Below are 25603 nucleotides of genomic sequence, written 5' to 3'. Positions count from 1 at the left end.
ACTTCTGCAAGACAATAACAGGTATGTTGAACAGGCCACAAGCTGTAGAGAATCTAAGTAGGAAATCACCTTTAGATACAGAAGCTGGAGTTATGCGAATGTTAAGCAATTATCAACCTGTTTGTTGCCATGTATATATGTATATATATATATATATATATATATATATATATATATGTATATATATATGTATATATATATATATGTATGTATATATATATGTATATATATATATATATATATATATATATGTATACATATATGTATATATATGTATACATATATATATATATATATATATATATTTATATATATATATATATATATACATAGCCCTCTCAGCTACCTATATCAGTATGAAATCACCATTTGCGTTTAATGCTACATTCATATATTTGTATATATATACATACATATATATATATATATATATATATATATATATATATATATATATATATATATATATATATATATATATATATATATATATATATATATACACATTTATGCACACACACATATATATATATATATATATATATATATATATATATATATATATATATATATATATATATATATATATATATATATATGTATGTATATACTTTTAATAGTGTATAAAAAGAGAGCATATACTTAACATACATGGATAAACGAACAGAAGATGCTGTTAGAGAAACAAAATTAAAGGCTAGACCAGGTGATAGTTTTAATTACTACTAGTTTTGAATAAATAATTTCATTAAAATAATTTTATAATAAAAAAAATTGTATAAATTTTTTTTTTTATATTCAATTAAGCTGGTCATTATGCAAAACTGATCTTATTGGAGCATGTGAGGATTCATGGGCATGGTTTTACTAAAACTTTTCCAATACTTTTCTAAACGAAAATTATGCTATATAAAAAGAAACTTATGTTATATTTTATCTAACATAAATTTCTCTAATCATATAAACATCTCAAGCATTTTTTTTCCTTAACTAAAGCTTGTTATACCAAGAGAGTGTGTTATATAACACACTTTCTTCAATTTTTTTAATTCTGCCTCTACATTTTTCTCTGCTGCTTCCTCTCAACATGGTGATACCAAAAGTATAGTAGGGTTGTATATTTATATTAATCAAATCAAAAATGATTCATAGTTATCAATTTCTGTAACTCTTCCCTACTAAGAATTGTATAAATAGATAATGATATTGTATGCCAGCTTATAAATAAATAACAAACATATATGTTTATATCCATATAAATCCATATTATATGCCAGTATTAAATAAATAGTAAATATATGCATAAATCTATAATGTGTGATGTAACTTTATGTATAAATTTTTTCCTAGCCCTGGCTATCAACCCTTGCTAAATCCTAAGATTTTGCCAGGGCCCTGGTCATTTAATATATGAATCCAGTTGGAGGATTTTCTCAACCTTATTTGGTAATACCTAATAGTAGTATCACAATAAAAAAATACTTAGTTATAGTTTTTTAAATTCATTTATATATTATTCAGTTATCATCTAGAAATCTTCTTTGTTGTTTTTTAAAAGTTTTGTTATTTGCACAACGGAAAAGTTTGATGATTTCGACTTATGCAAAAGTAGCAAGAGTGGGATGTCTATCAAAGTTTTTACTTGTTTTACTATTATGACAGGTCATTCGATTCAAAAGATAAATTATGAGGAAAAGCTCTTTACAAACAGCCTAATTAATGGAGAAATAATAAGATCAGATCCATGCATGAAAAATAATTTTTTGATGGGAGACAAAACACTGAAGCCTCAGAAATGAAAATCATGAAGTTAAGCTTGAAACTGACGAGAAAGATTAAAAGCTTACTTACCTGTCTTAATCCAGGAAAGTATGTAGTAGGCACAATAGATGGAGAGACAAAACACTAAAACCTCAGGACTGTTATGAAAAAAATCACAAAAGAAATCCTAATCAATCTTCAAAGGAAGCACATTTAGTTTGTAAAGGAAGCACATTTAGTTACCAATATTTAAGAAGCTCACACACACAGATATATATATATATATAACAAAAATCCTTTAATGTAAATTGGAAATAAATCAAATCAAAGTAAAATTTAATGAGAAGTTAAATTATTTTTTTCTGTAACTCAATTTTTGAGTTATTAAGTAAACTTTTTATTTAAAAATACACTGATTTTAATCGAAGTTAATTTATTTCACAATTGTGGTTAAATTTTTTTTTCTTTTTTACAAAATTAATTAAAACATAATGTTTTTTTAAATAAATGCTGCACAAACAATATCAAAAAACAATTTAAGTATTCCAAGAGACAACAGTTTTAACATAATGTAAAATGCTTTAGGTGAAAATAAAATTGCGATTTTGTTTACTCCTAATTTTACATAACAGCATAACACTTTTTAAAAATGATTGTTAAGGCACTATAAATATTGGCAACCTGTTTCTCTGCCACACAGAGAAACAGTTTAAGCCCAGTTCTTTCGGCTCACAATTAAAAGAACCTCGGGTCTTATGACTGTGAGCCAAAAGTTCCACCAGTAGGCTAATATGGCAAGCTACCGTATTGAAACAAAAGTTTCACAATATAAAGTCAAACATCTTGTAAAAATTGTAGCTTTAAACACAATAAGGGAATTTTTCTTTCATCCATTTTCAGCATATATTTGGTGAATTGATTGAAGCTCATTAGCATGTTGCTTGTAGTGGCTCCATATATTTTTCACAATTTTTTCTTAACATGATTTTGGCTTTTCATTAAATATATTTTGCAGCTTTCATTTCCCAAATGAGTTAATCTACTTTTGGCTTTTTATTGTTACAAAATATAAGAACAAAAAATCTTTATTGCTTTCCCAAAAATCTTTATGCATATCAATAACTGAAAAATTGCTTGGAAGCTATAAAGCATTGGGTGCATTTTTCTTTTGATAATTTAAAATTTGAGGGCCTAATGTTTTTACATTTTTTATTATTGATGGGCTGTTCTAACAACTTTAGGACTTTATAATATTTCTTATAAAATGAGTTTGACAAAATATAAGAACAAGAAGTATCTTGATTGTTTTCTGAAAAATCTTTAAACAACCTTAAAGTCGCTTGGAAGGTATAAAGCATTGGGGGATATTTCCCTTTTTGATTTAAAAAATTTGAGGACCTAATGTTTCTAAATTTCTTATTATTCTTGGGCTGTTCTAAAAACTTTCAGACTTTCCTAATTTTTCTTGTGAATCTAGGATTCCTTTGCTATTTTCTGTTGAGGTTACACTATGTATCATTTTGTCACTTGTTATATCTAATAAAATAATGAAATTTAGCAACTTAAATATAAAATTTTTGAAAATGTTTTATTGAAGAAATTGTTAACAAAATAAAGTGTTTATATCATATAGTATCTCTTTTTTTTTTTGAAAGGTGCACTCTGATTATGCTTACGATGTTCTCCTTTATTCTATAATTCTCTCATACTATTACAATTTTAATTTTTTTTTTCTAAATTCAGAATTAAAAGGTGATGAAGGTTGGACAAGACTTGGTTATGCTAACAGTTTTGATTTGTCATATCAACATATAAAAGATACTCTGCCTCGGATTAATTGTAAAAGTATATCTCATGACGAATTTGTTGCAAGGTATGAAAAACCAAGGATACCTGTTATTTTAACAGGATGCACTGATAGTTGGCTTGCAAATCAAAAATGGAAACTATCTGTGAGTAAAATTTTGTTCCTTGATTTTATTAGAATTCATTTTTTGATTTTGTTTCTATTGATTCTTTATTTGTATCAAGTCTTTTTGACTTTGAATGTTTGGTTTTTAAAGTAATGTTTATACATAAAATATAAATAAATATTAAAGTTTTTTTTTTCTTAGGTTGCTTAGGTTGCTTAGGTTGATAATTTGATAATCTAATAGATTTGTAGAATGATTATAAATAGTGTTAAAAGTTGTGCTTTTTTATTTTTTAATTGCAGAATTTTCATTTGAACTCATGTGAAGTTTTTGTTTAATCTCAATAGGTTTTAGTTATTTAATAGTTTTTATTTTTAGTTTTATTAAAGATAACATATCGGTTTATCGTTTGTCAAAACAAGAGACAAAAAATTATTTTTTACTAACTATTAAAAGTGCATAAAAACTCTTCAACTTTGCACTTACACACTACAACAGTATGTAACTCGAATGTTGATTTAAACACAGTAGTACTAGCCTTAAAGATCAATGTCACACCTAAAATCATTTGAAAAGTCCATGATATGATACAAAATGATTGAAATTGAAAGTGCCTAAAATTGCTGAAGCCCTATATATCTTGAAAGACTGTGGATTTTATTTTACATAAAAAATTATAGGTGAACAGCAAGAAACCCTTTTGCAACAACAAGAAACCCTTTTGAGATTTTTTGAAACAAAATATTTTTATTACTTTTAACCTAATTAATTTTAATTAACCTTTTAACCAAAAATAAAAATAAAATAAAATGTTTTCAATTCTCAACACCAACATTAGATTTCATTTTTTTTGTAATATGTTTTTTATTAATATTTTGTATTAAAATGTTTCTTCAATGACTTAAATCCATAATCAGGATGGGATTTGTTTCTTTTGTATCTTTCCCATTGATTTTTATATATCAATGTATTGCTTCTGTGTTTACTGAATCAAGTGAACTGCTATGATAATCAATGAATGACCATTGTAGAAAACAGCATGTGCTTAATAAGGAGCTTAATAAAAGGGTGGGTTTTTTTTATTTTAAGATACAAGTATTTTTTGTAAATAACTTCAATTTATACACCTAAACTCATATTTTTTACAAAACAAAAATTAAATTATTTTATTCTAGCGTGGCTTGAGGTCAAATGTTCATTTTCTAACAGGTTAAAATAATGCATTGTTATTTAGTAATTTTTTCCATTATTTAATTATCTTTTTAACTACATCTGAAAAAAACCAAATGTGTAACTACATCTGGTTAAAATAATGCATTATAATTTATTAACTTCATTAAGTCCTGTAGTTATATTTAATATAAAATTGAAAAGATGTAACTACATCTTTAGAATTCACAGATATAGTTGTACAGATGTAGTTATTCTTAACATAATTGAAAAGATGTAACTACATCTGTAAAATTTCCAGATTTAGTTGCACAGATGTTGTTATAATTAGATAATTTAAAAGATGTCTCGTCTCTAGTAATCATATATTTTTTACACAGATGTTATTAAACATCAATGAAATTTCAGATGTTGTTGGATAGATGTTATTATATCTCAGTGTATTTACAGATGTTGTTGGATAGATGTTATTATATCTCAGTGTATTTACAGTTGTTGTTGGACAGATGTTGTTATACTTCATTGTATTTACAGATGTTGTTAGACATATGTTATTAGACATAACAAAACTAATGTTGTTACCCGGACCCTTGCATAGTAATTCAAATTTAATAATTATAACATAAAGTCAGCATAGCATTATAACATAAGCATAGCATTATAACATAAAGTCAGCATAGCACTTTAGATGGTGTAACCTTTTATATTTGAAGCGTGGCTGTTAGTTAATAATTGGAATTTTGTTTTCATTTTGATGTTTTTAAATAATTAACTTTAGAAGTAATTAAGTTTAGATTTAATAACTTTATAACTTCTATCTTTTCTAAAGTCAATTTTTAAAGTAAATTTTAAATTAAAAGAAGACATATAAGTCATTTTTATAATTTTTTCAAAATAGAACAAATTAGCAGTTTCTATATAAAGTTCAGCCAGAAGGGATATACATATCAAAATTTGGTTGACTATTTTTTTAAACTAATTATTTAATGTTAAATCTAAGTTATTGTTAAAAAGCATACAATTTATTCAATGTGTAAATATTTCATATGTACAGGTAAATATTTGAATGGTTTCTATTTTTTATTTTTTTTATTGTTTTTAATTAAGAGTCTTGCAAAAAAGTATCGTAATCAAAAGTTCAAAGTTGGAGAAGATAATGATGGTTTTTCAGTAAAGATGAAAATGAAATATTATATAGAGTATCTGAAACATCAAAAAGATGATAGTCCTTTGTATATTTTTGATGGATCCTATGGGGAGGTAGGCTTTAGTTTTTTATTGTATAGGGAAGTTTGTTTTTCTATTAATTTACTAGAAAGTAGGTTTTGTTCTTTAAAGTTATTTGATAATAAGTTATTATTTTTTATATATTCTTAACTGTAGCAATAGACCATTGTTTGGAAGGTGTTTTTTTTTTTGAAATTTAAAAGAATTACTGTAGTTTTTTTACTGTGATATAATTAGCATGTAATGATAGTTTTTTGCCAGAAATAGATGTTAAATTTGTTTGTATTTGTTAAATATTAATTAAATTTTAATTGATATACAAATAGAAAATTATATTTAAAATTATATATTTGACTTATATTTAAAATTATATATTTGAAAAACTATATAACATTGAAATATTGTAAAGATTATAAGTTTTTCTATTAACATTTTGTTCATTAGCACTAAATTTAGAAGAGATCAAACTTTTATTCAACACTATTTGTTTGATCAATCAAATTTTATATATCTTTGAGTATTTAAAAGATCAAATTTTTATCACTAAGTTATTGCGCTCTCATATTTTTAATACATGATCAAATATTTACTTAAAAAGATATCTTTAAGTGTTTGGTTTTGATGTCTTACAATATACATCTGCAATATTTTCTGGGTTATTCCATCAAATTTTTATTAGGTTTCTCATAAACCATTTCAGATTTTGTTGAATCCTTTTGGTTTTGTACATATATATAAGAAAAGTACGTTTTAAAAATTTCTGATCAATAACTTAGACGGTTCTTGAGAAAACACTATTTAAATCGTCTGTTATTTTGCATAAGTTTTACCTTTTCAAGAAAAAATGCTATTTATTAATATATTTAATAAAACACTATTTATATAGTGTTTTATTAAATATAATAATAAATAGCATATATAATAATATATAATATTTAATAAAACACTATTTAAATAGTGGGTTATTTTGCATAAGTTTTCCCTTTTCAAGAAAAAATGCTTTATTCATGCTTCTTAACAGCCAATAATTTTAAATGTTGTATGCTATGGATACATTTAGAAAAACAAAAAAGTAAAAATATCTGATATCTGATTTTTTTCTCATATCAATGCTAAAATTGATATTTTTGTGATTTTAAAAACTAGATTGAAAAAGGCTGCAAATCAAATTGCGTGTTGATGTGGCAGACAACATTCAAAAGTTGTATGTCATCAAAGTGACCGGCACATGTCATCCAAGTGACATTTTTTTTTTTTAACATCTTCGCTTCCAACAAAGTTGCAAGCAACCACTAATTAAAGTTGGAAGTTACTGGAAGAGAAAATATAAAAATCATAGAGCAAGATAATGATTGACAAATGACTTAAAGGATTGCAAATTATATGAATCAGGAAAGCAAGATGAGGAAAAAAGTTAGACAAATAAACGCTTTTGGAGCACTTAGGAACAGTCACAGAAAAAGGATGAGACTTAATTGAATGACGAGTAACACGAGAATGAATTTAATAGATGGCACAAGAGACACTAGCTCTTTAGAGCAGTACCCATTATAGTATTTGTAGAAATGAGAAAGAGAAGAAACATTACGACAATGTGATAATGGTTGGAGGTTGACTGCAAGAGCAGGTCCAACTATGTTTACAATGCATTTTTGCACCTTGTCTAAAAGAGAAACGGCATCATTAGAAGATCCGCCCCAGATATGGCAACAGTATTCCATACAAGGCCGGATTTGTGATTTATATAGATAGAGAATAGAATCCAAAGTAAGAAAGTGTTGAGCTCGATAAAGAGATGCAACCTTAGCAGATACTAATTTTGCAACTGATTTGATATATGGTTTCCAAGAAAGAACAGAAGTAAGAGTTAATCCTAGAAGATAAAGAGTGGATGACTCATCGAGTACAATACCGTTCATAAATATAGAGAGATCTAAATTATTGCGATACCGGTTGGCTGAAGTTTTATCTGTATTGAAGTTCACCAGCCATTGTGAGCCCCATGCTGCAGCAGAAGTGAGATCCTTTTCAAGCTCAAATGCCCCCCCCCCCCCCGAAGCAATCAGAGAGTGTTGGTTTCTTATCACGACAAGAATAAATAGTAGTATCATCAGCAAACAATGCCACCTTAGATGTGAGAATATCTGGAAAATCGTAAATGTAAATTAAAAAGAGTATAGGGCCAAGGATAGAAACTTGAGGAACCCCTGAAGTTACAGAATAAGAAGAAGAGTGCTGTCCATCGAGTACAACTTTTATATTACCATTGGAAAGAAAGGATTTAATAATCTTAAGACTTTGATAAGCACTTGTTGAATAGTTTTGAGAGTATAGATGACAGCTCCGGAGAACACTTCTGCAAGACATCATAACTTTTTAAAAATTGATCACTTATGCAAATTATATTTTATCTAAGATGACATCTTTTTTTTCCCCAAATTTTTTATACACATCAATCAAAGGGTGTTAATAAAAACCAAAAAACCTAATGTACACTTATTTATAATCAACTCTAACTCCAATTGTTGAAATTTTCAGAGTATGACTCTGATTTCAAAGCAAAGTTTCAAAAAAATAAAAAAATATTATGCAATAATTGAAAAAAAATTTTATTTCGCTAAATATATAAAAAATTCTTTGAAGGTTAAATATTTTGTTCCGAGAAGTTTAACTCATGGAGTCGGAGTCGCGATTTTGTTTAGCGATTCCGACTCCATAAAATAAAAATGTTGCGACTCCGACTCCAAAGCCCTGTTTATAATCCTGAAAGGTTATATATAAGTTTGATCTCTAAAAGTTAGGTAAACTTTTCAAACAAATGTTTTGTTAGTCATTTTAAAACTGAGAAATTATAAGAAAATTAATCTTATTTATTTAAAATGATAATTTAAAAAAGTACATAAATGTTTAATAAACACTTTACAAATAATCACTTTTAACTCCTCATTATAAATCATCATTTTAACACACAATATTAGGAACAAACAAAATAATATTTTGCAATTTGTAAATCAAAGTAATAAAGTTTTATTATACAAAATGTATGACACTAAATATTTATATATATCTTAAAATTATAGTTTTAAAACACAATAAACAGAATCAAAAAATTCAAAGAAAATTAAATTTCTCAAATATCAAATTAATTTTGTAGCCTTTTTTGAGTTGGTATTGCAAAATCTTCCTCCTTTAGACTGGACCTTGAGATGGACCTTGAAATTTTCTTCCTAAACCTTGAAAATTGACCCCTCCTGGACCTTGAAAATGAATCTTCCTCCTGGACCTTGAAAATGGACTCCTCCTGGTCCTTGAAATCTTTCTCCTGGACCTTGAGATGGACCTTGAAATCTTCCTCCTTTAGACTGGACCTTCAACTTAACATAATATTTTGCATAATGCTGACCTGAATCTCTATAAGTATCAGCATGCAAAAATGAATATATATAAAAAATATATATTTGTTCAAATAAGTTCATAATTTATTTGTTATAATTTATTTTATTTTTTCAAGTTAGACAAAATTTATTTAAATTTTTTTTTTTTTTACATTTCAAAAAATGAAATAATTTTTTTAAAACTTTATTTAAATTATTATTATTTTTTTAATTTAAAACTTACTTTTCAAATGTCAGTCGTACTCATTTAAGTAATTATTTATTTATAAAAATAATTATATATTTTATAAAAATTAGAAAAACACAAAGAAAACTAGTAATATGCCTAACAGAACAGTTATTAAAAAATAGGGCTTTAAATCCTGCAGCTTTCAAACTAATGATTCAGGAGAAGGTTAATTTGGTGTAAAACTTGCAGATAATATGTAATAAAGATCTTAAGATTAAGTGAAACTCCTGATACTATCAATTCCAACAAAATAAATGCTGCCAATTAATACAAAGTAAATCTTTATTCCTCCTGGAGGTTAGAATAACCAGAAGTTATCTGTATCTACTAATTTTGCTACTTAAAAATGCTGATAAACTAAATTTGCGTTTCTAAACAACTTTTTTTCTATGATCAATCTAAAAAATTAATGAAAATGTAATGAACCATAAAATTTTTATTGTTAAAAAAAAACTTATTCATTTATTCATTAATACATAAATTTGCTTAATTCCCAATTGCAGATTGTTTCAATTTTTCTTCAAAAACATTTTTTTGGTGTTATTTTGTTCTTGTTGCTATTTTTGTTTTGCCGATGTATTTTTGTTTAAACTAGCATTCTATTAGGTATACTCCGGGATAGCTATTTAATGGTAGTTGTGTTTTGTTACGTGAAGTTAGCAAAGATTTAAGATTTGCACTAGATTTAAAGACTGCCCTGAAACCTGCTTTCCTTAAGATTTTTTGGAGTTTTGGTGATAGTATTGGGATCCAAGGTAGTTGGCATGGTAAAGAAAGAAGAATCTTTGTGTAGCTAGATGTCAAACAGGATTATGAATTTCTATCCTGAATTGAAAAAAAAAAAACTTTTTCTAAAATTTAGTAAGCTTCATTGTAATTTAAACTCAAGCAAAACATTAAAAAAAAAAAAGTTTTATTTAAAAAATTGGATTCATATGTATATAAAATAGTTATTATAAAAAGGTAAATAAAACCTTTTTATTTTTTTTGAAAACTTATTCAAATCTCAATTGATGATTTGCAATTATAGTTACTCGATCTGTTGAAAAAATATCTTTTTGCAACAATGAATGTTAATTTAGTTATATCTTTAGGCAAAGAAGCCATTATTATTAAAATCTTCATTTCCTGATTCATATATATTAATTGCTACATTTTTAAAAGTATTATTTAAAAATGTTAATGTATTTTTAAATATATTGTTTAAAGCTATACTCTTATTAGTAAGTGACCAGGGCCCTGGCTCTGGCTAAATATGAGACTTTTTGCAAACCTGGCCCCAGCTATCAACCCCTCCTAAATCTTATAATTAAAATTATAAGATTTAGCAGGGGTTGATAACTGGGGCTAGAAAAAAATTTATAATACTTAATATATTATAATTTTATGTTTACATTAACTTTTTATTAAATACTGTCATACATTTATATATTTTTAAACTCTAATTTACTTCCAACAAGATAGGAAATCTTGAAACTCATAACTTAATAGTGGATTGAACCACTATTAAGTTATGAGTTTCTTTAAAATAGAGAATTAATAAAAATACTAGGAAACTTATAAATGAAGACTTAAAAAGTTGTAAGTTGAATTAAAAAAAAATAAGAAGATGGGTAAGAGTTATGAGGATTTTTTGATGTTCAAGGTAAAAAAATGGATTAATAAAAGTTTTTTTAGCATGAAGGGACAGATACAGTCAAAGGATGCAACTTGAATAGTTGAAAAAATACCCAAGCAAGAATGAGTTTTGGTTTATCATAGAGATGATAGCTTGTTTGACCGTTGACCATGATTGTATTTGTAGGAAAAAGAAAGAAATGTAACATTACAACAATGGGAGAGTGGCTCAAGCTTGGCAGATATAGCAGGTCTAGTTACATTTACAATGTGCTTTTAAACTTTGTCTGAGAGTAAGAGGGTTGTTATTCGTCAATATAGGAATGCCAAAAATATTGCAATATTTTTTGCAGTAAATAAATGAGTTTTGTTGTCTAACAAAAAATGTGAATTTTAAATCCAGAATTTAAATCCATAAGCCACTGCAAGCCTTAAAGCTGTTACAGAAGAGAGATCAGATTTAAAATCGGCTGCTTGTTCTAAGAAATTAAAAAGTGAAGATTTTTTGTCAAGACAAGAATATAAAATTGAGTCATCACCTTATAGAGCCATTTTAGATTTCATGAAAATCATTATTGTAGATAAGAAATAGTACAGGAGTAAAGATAGAACCTTGTGGTACCCTTAAAGTTATTTGAAATAAAGATGAGGGTAGGCCTTCAAGAATAAATTTATTACTGCAGTTAGCAAGAAATAATTTAATTACCTCAAAACCTTTATAATAAGAAACTAATAACAAAGTTAAGACTAATCGTAGGATAGTTGGAGAGGTCAAAGTGTTTTCTAGAGTTTTTAAAAATTGGAACCACTTAGCACTTTTTAAAAGTTTAGCAAAAATTGACGAGAGTTCTGGAGAGCACTTTTTCAAGACTATGATGGTAATCTGTAGTACAAACTGTAGAAATGTTCGATTGAGAACTAATTTTAATATTGAAAGCCAGTGATTTTGATGTTTAACAATGGGTTAATCTGTTGAACTGTCAGGAAGAGTATGGCCATTATATTCAAAGGTCAAATTAAAGTAAGATTTCTTTGCAAATAAATTTATTCTGGGGAGAAGTAAAAAGATCAAACCCATGAATTAGAGATTAAATGTTAGGCTTACTTTAGTTAATGACACTGTTAAAGACTAACCAAAAGTCTCTAGAACCTAACATCTGAAATAAGGTACAAGATTTAGTAAACTGAGAATAACAGAGCTTAACATCAGACAGAACTTTTTTAAATTGGTTTCTTGCAATAATAAAAGGACACTTGTTCTTAAGATAGATGTTTTGTAAAAAAAGATTTAAAAAATGATTAATTTTGACAAATGCGGAGTAGAATGACTTGACTTAAAATTGAAGAGAAGTAATAAAAGAATTATTCAAAGGTGATAGATAAACTCCAAAACCAAAACTATTGCTCGACCTCTCTCTGTGAAGTAGGGGGAGGGGGTGATGTTTACTATATGACAATCTGATATATAAATATGATAATTTTGTTTTTTCATTTTCTTTTATTCCAGAAGGGATAAAAGCCTCCAAAATGCACTTTATGCATGCATACTATGGATATAAACATATCTGTTTTACAATATCCTATACAATATCCTTTTATTGTTGTATAAACTTTAGTATTTATATGGTGTAGTATTTGCTGAAAAAGAAGATAATTAGATAGATGTGTGATATGACTCTAGCAAGATAAGAAAAGGAGACATAATCTTATTTGAAATGCATTGTATTAAACAGCGTTTGTTAGAAAAGATTAAAGTAATTTAGTTATCAGCATGTAGAGGGGTAGCAGCTTCAGTAGAAAATGGTAGTGGTAGAATCAATAAATTTGAAGAGAGTGCCTTACATATTGTATGAATGAGCTTTAGTTAGGAAAAAAAATGTTCTTGATTGTTTTTATTAGAAAAACAGCATAAAAGAGGAAGTTTAAAGCCTGATGATGATGATGATGATGATGATGATGATGATGATGATGATGATGATGATGATGATGATGATGATGATGATGATGATGATGATGATGATGATGATGATGATGATGATGATGATGATGATGATGATGATGATGATGATGATGATGGCAATGATCATCATCATCAGGCCTTCCTCTTTTATGCTGCTGATGTTGATGATCATGACAATGATAATGATGATTATGATGATCATGTTGATTATAATGATATGTATATATGCAAATATATACAAGTTATAAAATGAGTTTTGAATAATAAAAATATATTTTAGGATGTATAAATGTTTATGCAGTCGCGGCCACAAATTCGGCCACGGTTATATTTTATAAAACCCGGTCCCGGCCCCAGTCAAATATCAACCCCGGTCACTTACTAGCTCTTATAAAGCAATGCTTTAATATCTTATAATTTATAACTTGCTGCTCCTACATCAACTGAGGGTTGGACATCAGGAACAGTCTTTTCTTTCGTTTTTTTTTTTTTAAAACACCATATGCTATAAAGGTAGGAATAACAAGTAACAATTTGTTATCCATAATCACTATAGTAGGTATATTCAGCGTAGAAAATAAGAAATCGAAAGCAAGCGATCAATTTGACTGGCTAGCGCATGGAATTGACTGTCAATTGTTGTTTTAGACAGTTAAAATTTTTTATTTTTTCATTAAGAAAATATTTTTAGTTATTTTCAACAGTTTCAAATAATAATAAGGTAAGAATTTCAATCTTTTGAAATCAATAATGTTAAAGAAAAATAATGGCACATTTTATATCTCTGGTTATTAAAATCATTTTAAAAGCTTCTAATAATTAATAATAATGTTATTAACTCTCGTGCGCAGAAACTATTTAAACCAAATACTTAATACTAAGAAGACAATCGTTTTATAAACACTACTATAAAAATTATTAACATTACATAAAATTAAACTTTTACTAAATATCAATATATTTTTTAAGAATCCATTTATAGGGGAAAAAAAGGCAAATGCCTAATCAATAATTTTAAATTTATAAATCATTCATTCATTTATTGCAATATGCAGCAACAAAACTTATGAGAAAATAAATAAGATTAAAAAAAAAGAAAAACCAAGTGACAAAGTTGTTGAAAGAAATGTTCTTATTTAAATACAGCAATTATTATATATTATTATATTATTATTAAAATAATTTATTAAATATTTTTATTGAAATAACAATAAAACAAGAACTTCAATCATTTATGAAAAAAGGATTTTTACCACTGTTAAAATGAAGGTAATCTTAATAGGTGTAACAAAAAAATTAAGAGTTGACATATATAATATTTTTCAACAAAGCAAATTAAAATAGCATAAATAAAAAATTAAAAAATATGTAAAAAGTGTATGGATTTTCTTAATTACATCCTTATTATTTGTCAAACCTTGTTTTTTTAAAACCCTGATTTTTTTATTTCAACTGGTCAACCATGACCAGCAAGATTTCATTTTGGGAGGTCAAAGTAGCAATTTTAGTCATTTCAGATAGTTGTTGACTGTTAACTGGTTGTTATTTTCCAGGCTGTAAATATATATGTGTGTGTATATATTTTTGATTTTTAAGTAATTAAAGTCACCACATGTAAGTAAAACTGAATATTGATTTTTTCTAACAACTTATAGGAGTGTTTTATTGGATCTACAATTTGCTTGTTATTTTTCTCCCTACAACCTACTCTAGATACACCCACCAAGAATTATTTCAAAACCTGTACAAACCAAGCACCATATTTATTTTTATATTTATATATATATATATATATATACATACATACATACATACATACATACATACATACATACATACATGCACTCACACACACACATACATACATGCATACACACACACACATACATACATGCATACACACACACACATGCATACACACACACACACACACATACTCATACATATTCAAAACCTGTACAAACCGAGCACCACATTTACTTCTGATAACTAATAGTGTCTGAGGTCAGCAATTTTTGGGCAACCTTGTTTTTATATTATTGTGAAATTTTTGTGTTAAAAATTTTGTGTCAACCTGTTGCTGACCAAAATATGTTTAAGGTTGGCAATAAAATGCTGATCTTTATTTTTTTTTTAATTCCGATGGTTGTATATATGTATATATGATAAATTTTTGAAGTTACTTTAATTCAATTAAGCATCCAAAGAAACGAAAACTCCTTGATGACTATCATCCTCCTTCTTTCTTTCAAGATGATCTCTTTAAATATGCAAGTGAAAAGAGAAGGCCACCGTACAGGTATTACTGTTTTTGCTAAAATATATGCAATCTATTATATAATAATAATATATTATTTATATTTATATTATAGCGTCAGTATGATATTTTGTTGACTACAACATATTTCCGTTTATTTCTGGTCTTTGAATTATGAAAAGATGAAAAAAATTAAAAGTATAAATTTTGCAGTATAATAAAATATAAATGTTTGTAGCAAAAAAACCCAGGCCGAAGATTCTTTTTTTTAAAAAAAAATCTTCTTAAAATTACAATCGCTTGTCAAAATTTGAATAAAATTTTAAATAAATACGTTTTTTAGGTAAAATGAACATCATAGTTTAATAATATAATCTGTTCTGATCATTTATTATTCTTTTGGCAGTTATAAGCTTATTCTTGGTCAGAGTTCTAGCATTTTTTATTAAAATTTTTTTATAAGTATTCAAATTAATTTGTTATAACTAAATTAAGCTCATATAATTTAAGTATTTTGCATTGGATAAAAATTTAAAAGAATTATTTTAGAAAAGTATGCACTTTTGATTTTTATTATGAAATATAAAAAAAGAATAAAACTAGAAAAATTGAGTGTCTTTTTAATTAAAACAAAATATCTAGAGCAGTGGTTTCTAAACTGTGGGTTGTGACCCTAGTGGGGGTCGCCTTACAACTTGCCTGGGGTCGCCTTTAGACCTTCTGAAAATAATTTGTTTATGTCTATCAGTGGTTTTTTTCATTCATTTTAAGTTTAAGCCATACTCTTACTCTGACTATAGTCACCTAAGCAACATGCAATACTGTAACAATACTGTTACAATGCTGTACCTATGTACAATACTGATTTATTTGAAAGATGTCAGGAGCCTATATAATTTAATTATTTTATATTAATTTAAATAAAAATAATTATTTTAATTCTTGCAACCAACTAACAGATGTTTTTGTGGTTTTTGACATTTTTACTTATATCTAAATTTAATTTTGCTTTAAGTGTCCAAGTTACACAAGTTCCAATTACTGTTTCGAAATATTTTCCTAAGATGCCCACCGTCAAATGACCACATGCCTATCAGACAAGAAAAGGCATTCTGATAGCACTATAGTTGCAGGTATGCACCACAGTGTTATAAAACAGGTTTTGACCTTAACTTTCTGAACAGAGAAAACCATTTAGTGGAATGATAGCCCACACAATGAGGATCACTTAGATATTAGTATCAAAGTCAGATTACAACGTCCTGATAAGTTATTTGAATTTTCATTGCAGTAAACACAAACCGTGATTTAAATTGTTTAATAAACGTATAAAGAGCTATTAAACATGTGTTTACTGGGATATTTTTTGATTGCACAAACATGTAAAATGACAGCTTATTTTGCTTTTTACAGTAATTTTACAGTAAAATTTACATCAATATAAACAAGGAAATCAAAATTATATATTCTTGAAGTTATACAAGTAACAAACATAAAATATATTCACAAAAAAACTGTTTCTTTTACATAGAACAAATTCTAAAATAATTCATTCTATTATCTCATCTCTTTATCTTTTAAAAGAATGACTTTTCACTTATTGCTATATTCTGGATGATGGTTGAGCCTTTTGTACCTTTGCCAATGTATCTCAAAGTTGTGATGCATTGTTTCTATTGCCTGTTCTGAGTAAAGCACAAGAGCTTGGCCATATCTATCGAAGAAATCTTTCGCATGAAAAAATACTGAATGGACCTTGGGTGTTACAGATACATTTTGCAATGCCAGATAAGACACTCTGATTGCTTCAATTATTTGTGGATAGTTTAGATCAAGGTTGCTTCCAAAAAGTAGCCAGACATTAAAGTATCAATGAATGGGATGATAACAATTAACTGAAGAATATCAATATTGTGTAGCAGCTTTCCTGACTCATTCTCTGCAAAATGTACACCATGGCGCGGTTGTTGTTTAATGTGTAATGCATCAGACAAAAGAGTTGCTTTAAGTTTTTCCTCAAGTAACTCTTTAAAGTGTTGTTAAAGTAGCACAGCAAAAAGATGATTATAAACTCCAATTAGGAGATGCAATTCCATGGGAGGAACTTCAAAACTAAAGTGTCCTCAGGTAGTTTAATTAGAGAATGAACAACATTTTTGTAGTCACGAGCGAGTCACGATCCTCAATTCCCCTTAATTTACAAGTTCCTTTGAACCAGATTCACACCAGGTGCAAGGATGTGCACTTGAGTTGTGAGACAATTTTCTGCCAATAATTGAAAAAACAATCTGAGTGTCTTTTTTCTACTGTTGAAGGTGTTTTAGCTGCTGAACTTCGTGCAAATTCAATTTTCATTTGACCATTGTTTCTTAGTTTTCCAATTGTATAAATCAGGTAATTAAGGTGAGAGTCTTGAGTTTCTGGTCGAAGTTTTATAGTCTCAAACTTATACAATGATGGGAGTGTGATGTCCTATCCACGTTCTCTCCTTCTCAAACAAGAGTGACATTTTTCACAAATTCCAAGTGGAAATTTGTCATCATTAAAGTTAATTTTTTCTTTCAGTATAATCTGACATTTTTCTTTTAGATTTGTGGTTAGCTCTCGTTATCATTTACTGAAACAAAGAAAAGAAACAGTTTTCCTGCGTTCTTTTTCAGGTCAGAAAGTTAAGGTTAAAACTTGTTTTATAACACTGTGGCACATGTACTTGCGCGCTAAAATAGCATAGTTATATTTCCCATCTTCTAGGTTTTAAAAGATTTTTGTCCGAGAGACAAACTAATAAATGAGTTAGAGGAGTTATGATTTACGTAAAGAAAAACATTTTGCATAAGATGAGGAATAATAAGTGGGTTTCTAAATCAGAAACTCAAAAAAAACTCTGGAGATTACGTTTAAAAGTTTTAGAAAATTTGTTGGGCATACAGAAATTGTAATTATTAAAATTTTTAACAAGATTTTCAAAATCTTCTTTTACATACCAAGTTAATATTGTTAGGTTGTTATATTGTGATTGATGATTTTAAACTTAAAAAATGAGTAAAATAAATCTTAAACTTATTATATGATGGCTAATTGTAATTTAATAATGCTTTTCCTGCAGTAACCAACAGGCGGACACCCTAATAGTCGTCGTTAGTCTTAAACTAAACTATAAGTTTTAGGTTGAGTCATATTTTGTGTATATAATCAAAAAAAGTAAAAATGCAATTAAGAGACAAAAAAGTTAAAAAATGCTTTACAAAATATTATTGCATAATTTACACTCCGCTGCAATGATACAGCAAACTGTTCTCAGTTACTGGTTTGTGTGAGGTATATTAATGAAGGTGAATTCAAAGATAAGTTGTTGTTTTTTTCAAAAACATGACATCCCTTGGGAAAATGTTTGTAGTGTTTGTACAGACAGGGCTCTGGCAATGCTAGGATGTACTTCTGAATTTTAATGTCTGGTAATAAATGCATCACCAAGTGTTATCGGAATGTACTGCATGAATCATCACCAAGTGTTAGCAAGACTTGGTCACATGAATTTCAAGAAATACTGAAAAATGTTGTAAGTGCCATGAATGTTGTAAAAAGTTGTGTTTTAAATGTCCCCCTGTTTTCAAAATTTTGTAGTGAATTGGATGTATCCATTAATGTTTTGTTATTTCACCCATATGTGAGGTGGTTGTCTAGAGGCAAAGTTTTAAAACATGTTTTTGATCTTCATGATGAGTTAAAAACGTTTTTTAATCAAAAATCTGAACTACTTTGAAGCACTTTTTGGCAAAAAAAAACAACCCAACTTTACAAAATTGCTTATTTAGTTGACATATTTGCAATCTTGTATGAATTGAGTTGCTCCAAGGCCTAAATGCAACATGCCTAGATTTGTGAGAAAAGTATTGTTCTGATCCAAGCATTCCAGTTGAAACTTCAACTTTGGTAAAACAAAGTTAGGTAAATATAAGTTTTTCATACTATCAAACTTATCTGCTTTCTTTGAGGAAAATGACATTGAACATGAATCAATGAAAAGAACAATACTTTCTGTCAAAGAACACTTAAAAATTCTCGAAGAAGATATTTCAAGATATTTTCTAAACTTACCTGACACACCATTTGCACTTGCTAGAAATCTAACCACCATCAGAGTTGAATGTACAAGAGGAGTTTATTAAATTCATTACCAGCAATACAGCAAGAAACAATTTTTCTTCAATGCCACTTAATAACTTTTGGATCAGTGTTTGCAGTCGTATCCTGTTCTGTCTCAGATCATTTTGTGCCTGCTTCTTTCTTTTCCAACAACATACCTTTGTGAAACAGGCTTTTTATGCTTGTTGGTTATCAAAACTAAATACAGAAGTAGACTTGTTGCAAAAGGTAATCTGCATTGTGCTTTTGCAAAAGCCACTTCAAGAATTTCTGATTTGGCTAGAAAGAAGCCAGTGCAGACTTCTCACTGATGCTTTTTGGGTTTTGCAACTCCAACATTTTTGTTGTTGTAATTGATCTTTATCATTTCTATGATTTCTAAAAAGCAGTGATTTAGGAGCAACCTTAGTAATTTTATTGTTAGGGTTGCCACAACTGGGCAACCCACAGAATTAGGCTCGGCACTCAGCAATGCTGACCTAACTGCCAATCTTGTTTGAGATCGACATAAAATTGCTGAGCTTGTTTCTATGTATTAGTAACTCCTAATTGTATCAAATTCTTTTTGCCGACCTGATGCCAAACTCCAACAGTGTTAGATCAGCAATATATTGCCGACCTTACCTCATTATTCCTATGTTGTTCCTAAATGTTATTAAGGGCTCGCGGCTTTGAAACTTTTTTTAACATATTTATTTTTTGACATTTTATATTTACACATCTGAAACTTTGTTTATTTAATTTTTTTTTAAATCAAGTTTTAAATTTGATTGTCAACACCATTAATAAAGTTAAATAAAAACAGAAAGAAACAGTGAACAGTGTGGCAACGCAATTTTTCTAAGTTTACATAGAACAATCATTATTATTGCAACAGACAGATATTTAGAACTTATAAAAAACTTTTTTCATTATAATTTTTTTAACTTTTTTCTATATTTATATATGTATATATATTTTTTTCATATTTTCATTAATTATTTATTTTATTTTTATGCTTTACTGTTAAATAACGTGGCTCATTTTTCAGGTGTTGTATGACTTGTTTGATTCTGTAATTTAATGGTTCAAAGGAATTTGTGACTTTTTTTATTATTATTCACAATAAAAGGTTTATCAAAATCTAAGTTTTGTGACGAACATTAATGAAATTGGTAATATAAATATTGTAACAATAATTTTTATTAGTTTAAACAAAAATTTTTATGAGTTATTTAAGTATTTTTATTAAGTTAAATAAGTTAAAAGTTTTGTTATTATATATTACTACAATAATAATATTATAAATTACTATAGATGGATTGTTATCGGACCAGCTAGGTCTGGAACTGGTATTCATATTGATCCATTAGGTACAAGTGCATGGAATGCATTAATATCCGGTCATAAAAGATGGATGATGTTCCCAACTGAAACACCTAAACACCTGCTTGAAGTTAGTAAACAAGATGGTCAGCATCAATCAGGCGAAGGTATTCAATGGTTTGTAAAAGTTTATCCAAAGGTCAAAAGTCCAACTTGGCCAAAAGAATATGCCCCTGTAAGTGTTGAAACTTTCATAGTACAAGTAATATTTATAAAAATAAAGAGAATGTTGTTAACCTAGATTTTGATGCAGCTTGTTTTTTTTTTTAATTTCCTTTGAAAGGTTTTTTTATTTAACAGTATAAAAGTTATAACTGAGTAATTTATGCTCCCTTTTTAATGTTTAATTATAATCAACGATAAAAGTGGGTATGTGCTATAATATGAAAATATATATATGCACACAGACACATTCTTTGTACTTTTTCTATGAAAATAAGTATTAACAAAAACTTATGTTTTTTTTTTTGTTTCAAATGTTTAAATAACAGAACTTTTATTATGGTTTTTATTATCATTTTATGGCATTCAACAGTTCTGCTATGTTACTTTGTTGTTTGCTTTGCATAATACCTTCAAAAGTTTTTTCATCTTCACTTTTTTTCACAACTATTGTTTGAGCAATTAAAATTTGAGTACTAAATATCTGGAGAAAAAATTGTGAAAAAATTGTTTATATTAATGGTATTGGTTTGTTGTGTTTATAACACTGTATTTTTTGTGTGTGTTTTTAAGTTAGAAATAATTCAACACCCTGGAGAAACAGTTTTTGTACCTGGCGGGTGGTGGCATGTTGTTTTAAACCTAGATCAAACTGTGGCTGTCACTCAAAACTTTTCTTCGCCAACAAATTTTCATGTTGTTTGGCACAAAACAGTAAGGTTCGTTTAGATTTTTATTATGTAAAGTATGTTCTCATATTTATTAAATATTTTATAAGTATGTCTTCTTTTTATTTTTTAAGAGGTAGACCCAAGCTTTCACAAAAATGGTTGCGAGTTCTGAAAGTATTTATTTTTGTTTCACATTTTTCATTACATTTTGTTTCACTATTATTTTTTATTTATATTTACACAGTATTGAACTTTTGTAATTCTTGTCTTATTTTGCTTCTTAAATATTTTTACTCGATATTGTATAATTCTTGTGTATTTTTTGGGACATTTTTTAGCTAATTGTTTATTTATTAGGACTTTTTAACTTTTTTATACTATTATACTATATGGTGCATCCTATATATGAAATGTCTTTTTTTTTTTTATAGATTTATCGGCCAGAAATTGCTAGAATCGCTGCTGAAGTTGATTTACTGCGACAGAGCGGGTTAGCATCAGATAGTAGCTCTGATTCATCAAGTAGCAGTAGCTCTTCTTCTTCTGAAGAATCTGATTCTGAATCAGAAGAATCTACGGCAGACTCTATACCAGAGCAAAGTGAATCCAAAAGGTAAACAAAACTATCTATGATTTTAAGAATTACTTTTAAAAAGCTTTTTACAAATTCAATTGCAAAAAGACCTAAAACTGATAATTTACTTGTATCTTTGAATTATTTTGGGTATATATTCTAGGGTATAGTAGACTTGTTTAGTATTGTAACTGATTGGTAGATAGTTAAAGTACATAAAATTTTTCTTTATTTTTTATATTTCACCACAAATCTCTATAAATATTTAAAAGTGTTTTATGGGCATCAAAGTTTGATTTTTTGCTTTTTTTTTTTTTTTCCTTAAGGTTTCAATGTTAAAATGTTGAAGATTGAGGAAAGAAGTGTTTTTGCTTTTTCTGGATTTTTAGCTTTTCTCTAAGTGTCTTCTGAATTAGGAAGCATACTTGTAAAAATGGTACCATTTATAATATTCCATCTTCTGCTAAAATACTTATTTTTAATATAACTTTAAACTTTTATTGATTTAAATTATTTAAATAATAAATAAGACAAGTAATAAAGAAAAATAACTTTAAGTATTTTTTTTTTTAATTTGTTTTCAGGCTGCTGGTTTTCTTAATGTTTAACTAAGCAACTAAATTAAGCAGTTAAAAATTAAAAAATTAAACATTTAAATCTTCTTTTTTTTTTGATTACAAAACCGAGAATATTAAGAAAAGTTAAAATCCTGACTCCTTTTCACAAGTCTGTAGAATGTTATTTAGATGTCTTACAAATTTTCTGTGCCATTGAGATATTTTAGATTAAAAGTATTAACATAAGTGACGTATTTCAAAATTTTTTAACCCTCTGACATGACATATTTACCCTGTCATTTTACAAAGGTTGAATTTGAATTATTTAAACCAGGTTAAAGTTATATATAAAATCTATCGAAATACTGCTAAATTGTTAAATAAGTACAGAGGTTCAGTTTTATTTCACACAACAAGAATGCTTGGTTACACAACAACAAGTATATATAATAACAACAACAAGTAAATATACACAGAGTATTTTCTTTAATGTGAAAACGATTGTTCACAAAGATATCTTTTTGATTATATTGACAAGCAAATTTCCTTTGGGAAAGTGATTAGGTAATTAAAATAAATAAAATTTGGGTACACAAACATCAATAAATTTTGTTTAAAAACTGAATTACACTTGATTTCCAACTTCTCTTCCACCTTCTAAAATCAAAATTGGATAGTGGCGTGAACAAAATATTAGTTCACATTTTTTTAAAAATTGAAATCTTCAAAATCTTATTGTATATAGTTTAGGTTTTTTGAATAGTTGCTGAACATGAAAGTATTGCACTGGCATAGATGTACTTATCTCGAAATGTATTAAGTTCTTTTATTCAATTTGACATTCTCAATTTTACTTGGTTGCTTTACAACATTGTGATGGCTTTTTAACAAAATAATATTTAAATCATTTACGCGTTTGTGGTATCAATTAGAAAAGGTAAATTTTGCCGAAACATTCAATTTAATGTCATTTTCATATACTATCGATGCAATCATTTAGTCCTCCTGCTTTTATGTTGACGATAAATTTAATTTTTGAAACAATGAAAAGTATTTACCTTATCGTTCTATTTGTCAACAAGTCTTTTCTTAGTACCAATCAAAGCGGTTGCTGTGTAATTTATGTAACTATAGACAAAAATTTAGCAAGGAAAGTTTATACTTGTCTATACAGAAGTTTTAAAAAGTTTTTAAGTTTTGGGATGATATAATTTTGGAATAAGCATATATATTTGTTTTAACTTTTTTTTGACTTATTTTAAAACATTTTTTAAACATAAAAATGTAGAAGGTATGTAGACATTAAATGATGATTCATTTTAAATTTATAGAATTTAGATTTATATGTACATTTAGGTATTTGTTTGACTGGAAAATTCAATCAGTTTTCACTGTTCATAGTTTTTTGCATCATATTTCTTGTCGCCTTTTTTTTTTTTTTTTTGAGGGTTTCAATGATAGATTTAAAAAATGGATTTTTTTCATTGGTAGATTCATTTACACATTTAGTAAATACCCTTAAACATTTTAATATATAGTTAAGTGCTAACTCTTCTAAGTGCATCTTACAAAAATCTAAATAACCGAAGTACTATTTGCGAAAGATTTATATAATTTTTTTTTTTTCAAATTTAATGCAAAAAAAAAAAAGAGGTTGCAAGAAAAACTCCCCCTCCCCTTCTTCCCCTCCCCCCTCCCTTCCTCCTTCATTAAGAGTATCTAGTTATCTAAGAGAAGAAATTCAAAAAAATTTCATGTAATTAGAATTTCTCTTTTTTTTTTTTTTTTTTTTTTTTTTTAGACGCAAAGTTGATGCAGTTTAATGATTCTTTTGATGGAAAAATTCAATGATGGTAAACCGAGAAAGTACGCGAGGTTATATAAAGAATGAATCGAACGTTTCTATATTCAACGTCAGTTAGGACCAGTCAGTTAGGATTGAACGTTTCATTTGAGCCTCAAACATCGATATATCATAAGATGCAAACATAGTACGTATTTTTTAGAGTCTAAAAAGTAAATAAACAATTTACTTGTTTTTTTTTTTTTAACCTTATAGGGGAGAGTGGGGTAATGGCGAACGCGGGGTAACTCCGAACATAATCAAAACAGCATTATAGAAAAATAAATTCGACAATTTCTTTTTACCTGCTGAGAAGGGACCTATGCTTAGTTCCAGACGTGCAGTAGTGTAATGAAGCTGCGGATGTTGTTTACTATAATTTGATTTTAACTTTTTCTGATAATTTTATGCAACTTTTTTCTTGAGTAACACTCTGTTGTAGCTTCTATGGAAATAAAGCCACTCCTTTTTTTTGTTGTTGTTGCATGATATAATTTTTAGACTTAGTTATTACAATTAGCATTTTATTCGTTATTACACAACAGTGTTTGTGATTGCCCTCCGATGTTTTCGGAATTTCCCCACGTAGGTAGGGTAATTCCGAACACCAATGGTTTTATTTTTGCCATAAATTTTTATTTTATAATAAGATTTTTAAAAATTGCTTTTGAGGATTTGTGACTGAATAGTTAAACTAATTGAGAAGCAATAAATATGATCAATTTTGTATAACTGGTGTCTTTAATTCGCACTTTT

At 27.4% G+C, this 25603-nt stretch overlaps 1 protein-coding gene across 1 annotated transcript; it reads left to right on the top strand.

Moving 5' to 3' along the window:
* Positions 1 to 651: 651 nt before the first annotated feature.
* Positions 652 to 24830, top strand: LOC100209631 (bifunctional arginine demethylase and lysyl-hydroxylase PSR). The gene is given in 9 exon segments (NM_001309778.1): positions 652 to 706; positions 3505 to 3713; positions 5952 to 6104; positions 15471 to 15571; positions 20972 to 21215; positions 21776 to 21921; positions 22005 to 22047; positions 22305 to 22486; positions 24806 to 24830. Coding segments are annotated over 9 exon segments (1158 nt in total).
* The last annotated feature ends 773 nt before the right edge of the window (positions 24831 to 25603 follow it).

This window comes from Hydra vulgaris, chromosome 05 (genome assembly GCF_038396675.1).
Source record: "Hydra vulgaris chromosome 05, alternate assembly HydraT2T_AEP".
NCBI lineage: Eukaryota > Metazoa > Cnidaria > Hydrozoa > Anthoathecata > Hydridae > Hydra > Hydra vulgaris.
The sequence above is the reverse complement of the archived record's forward strand: the minus strand, read 5'-3'. Positions and strand labels throughout refer to the sequence as shown.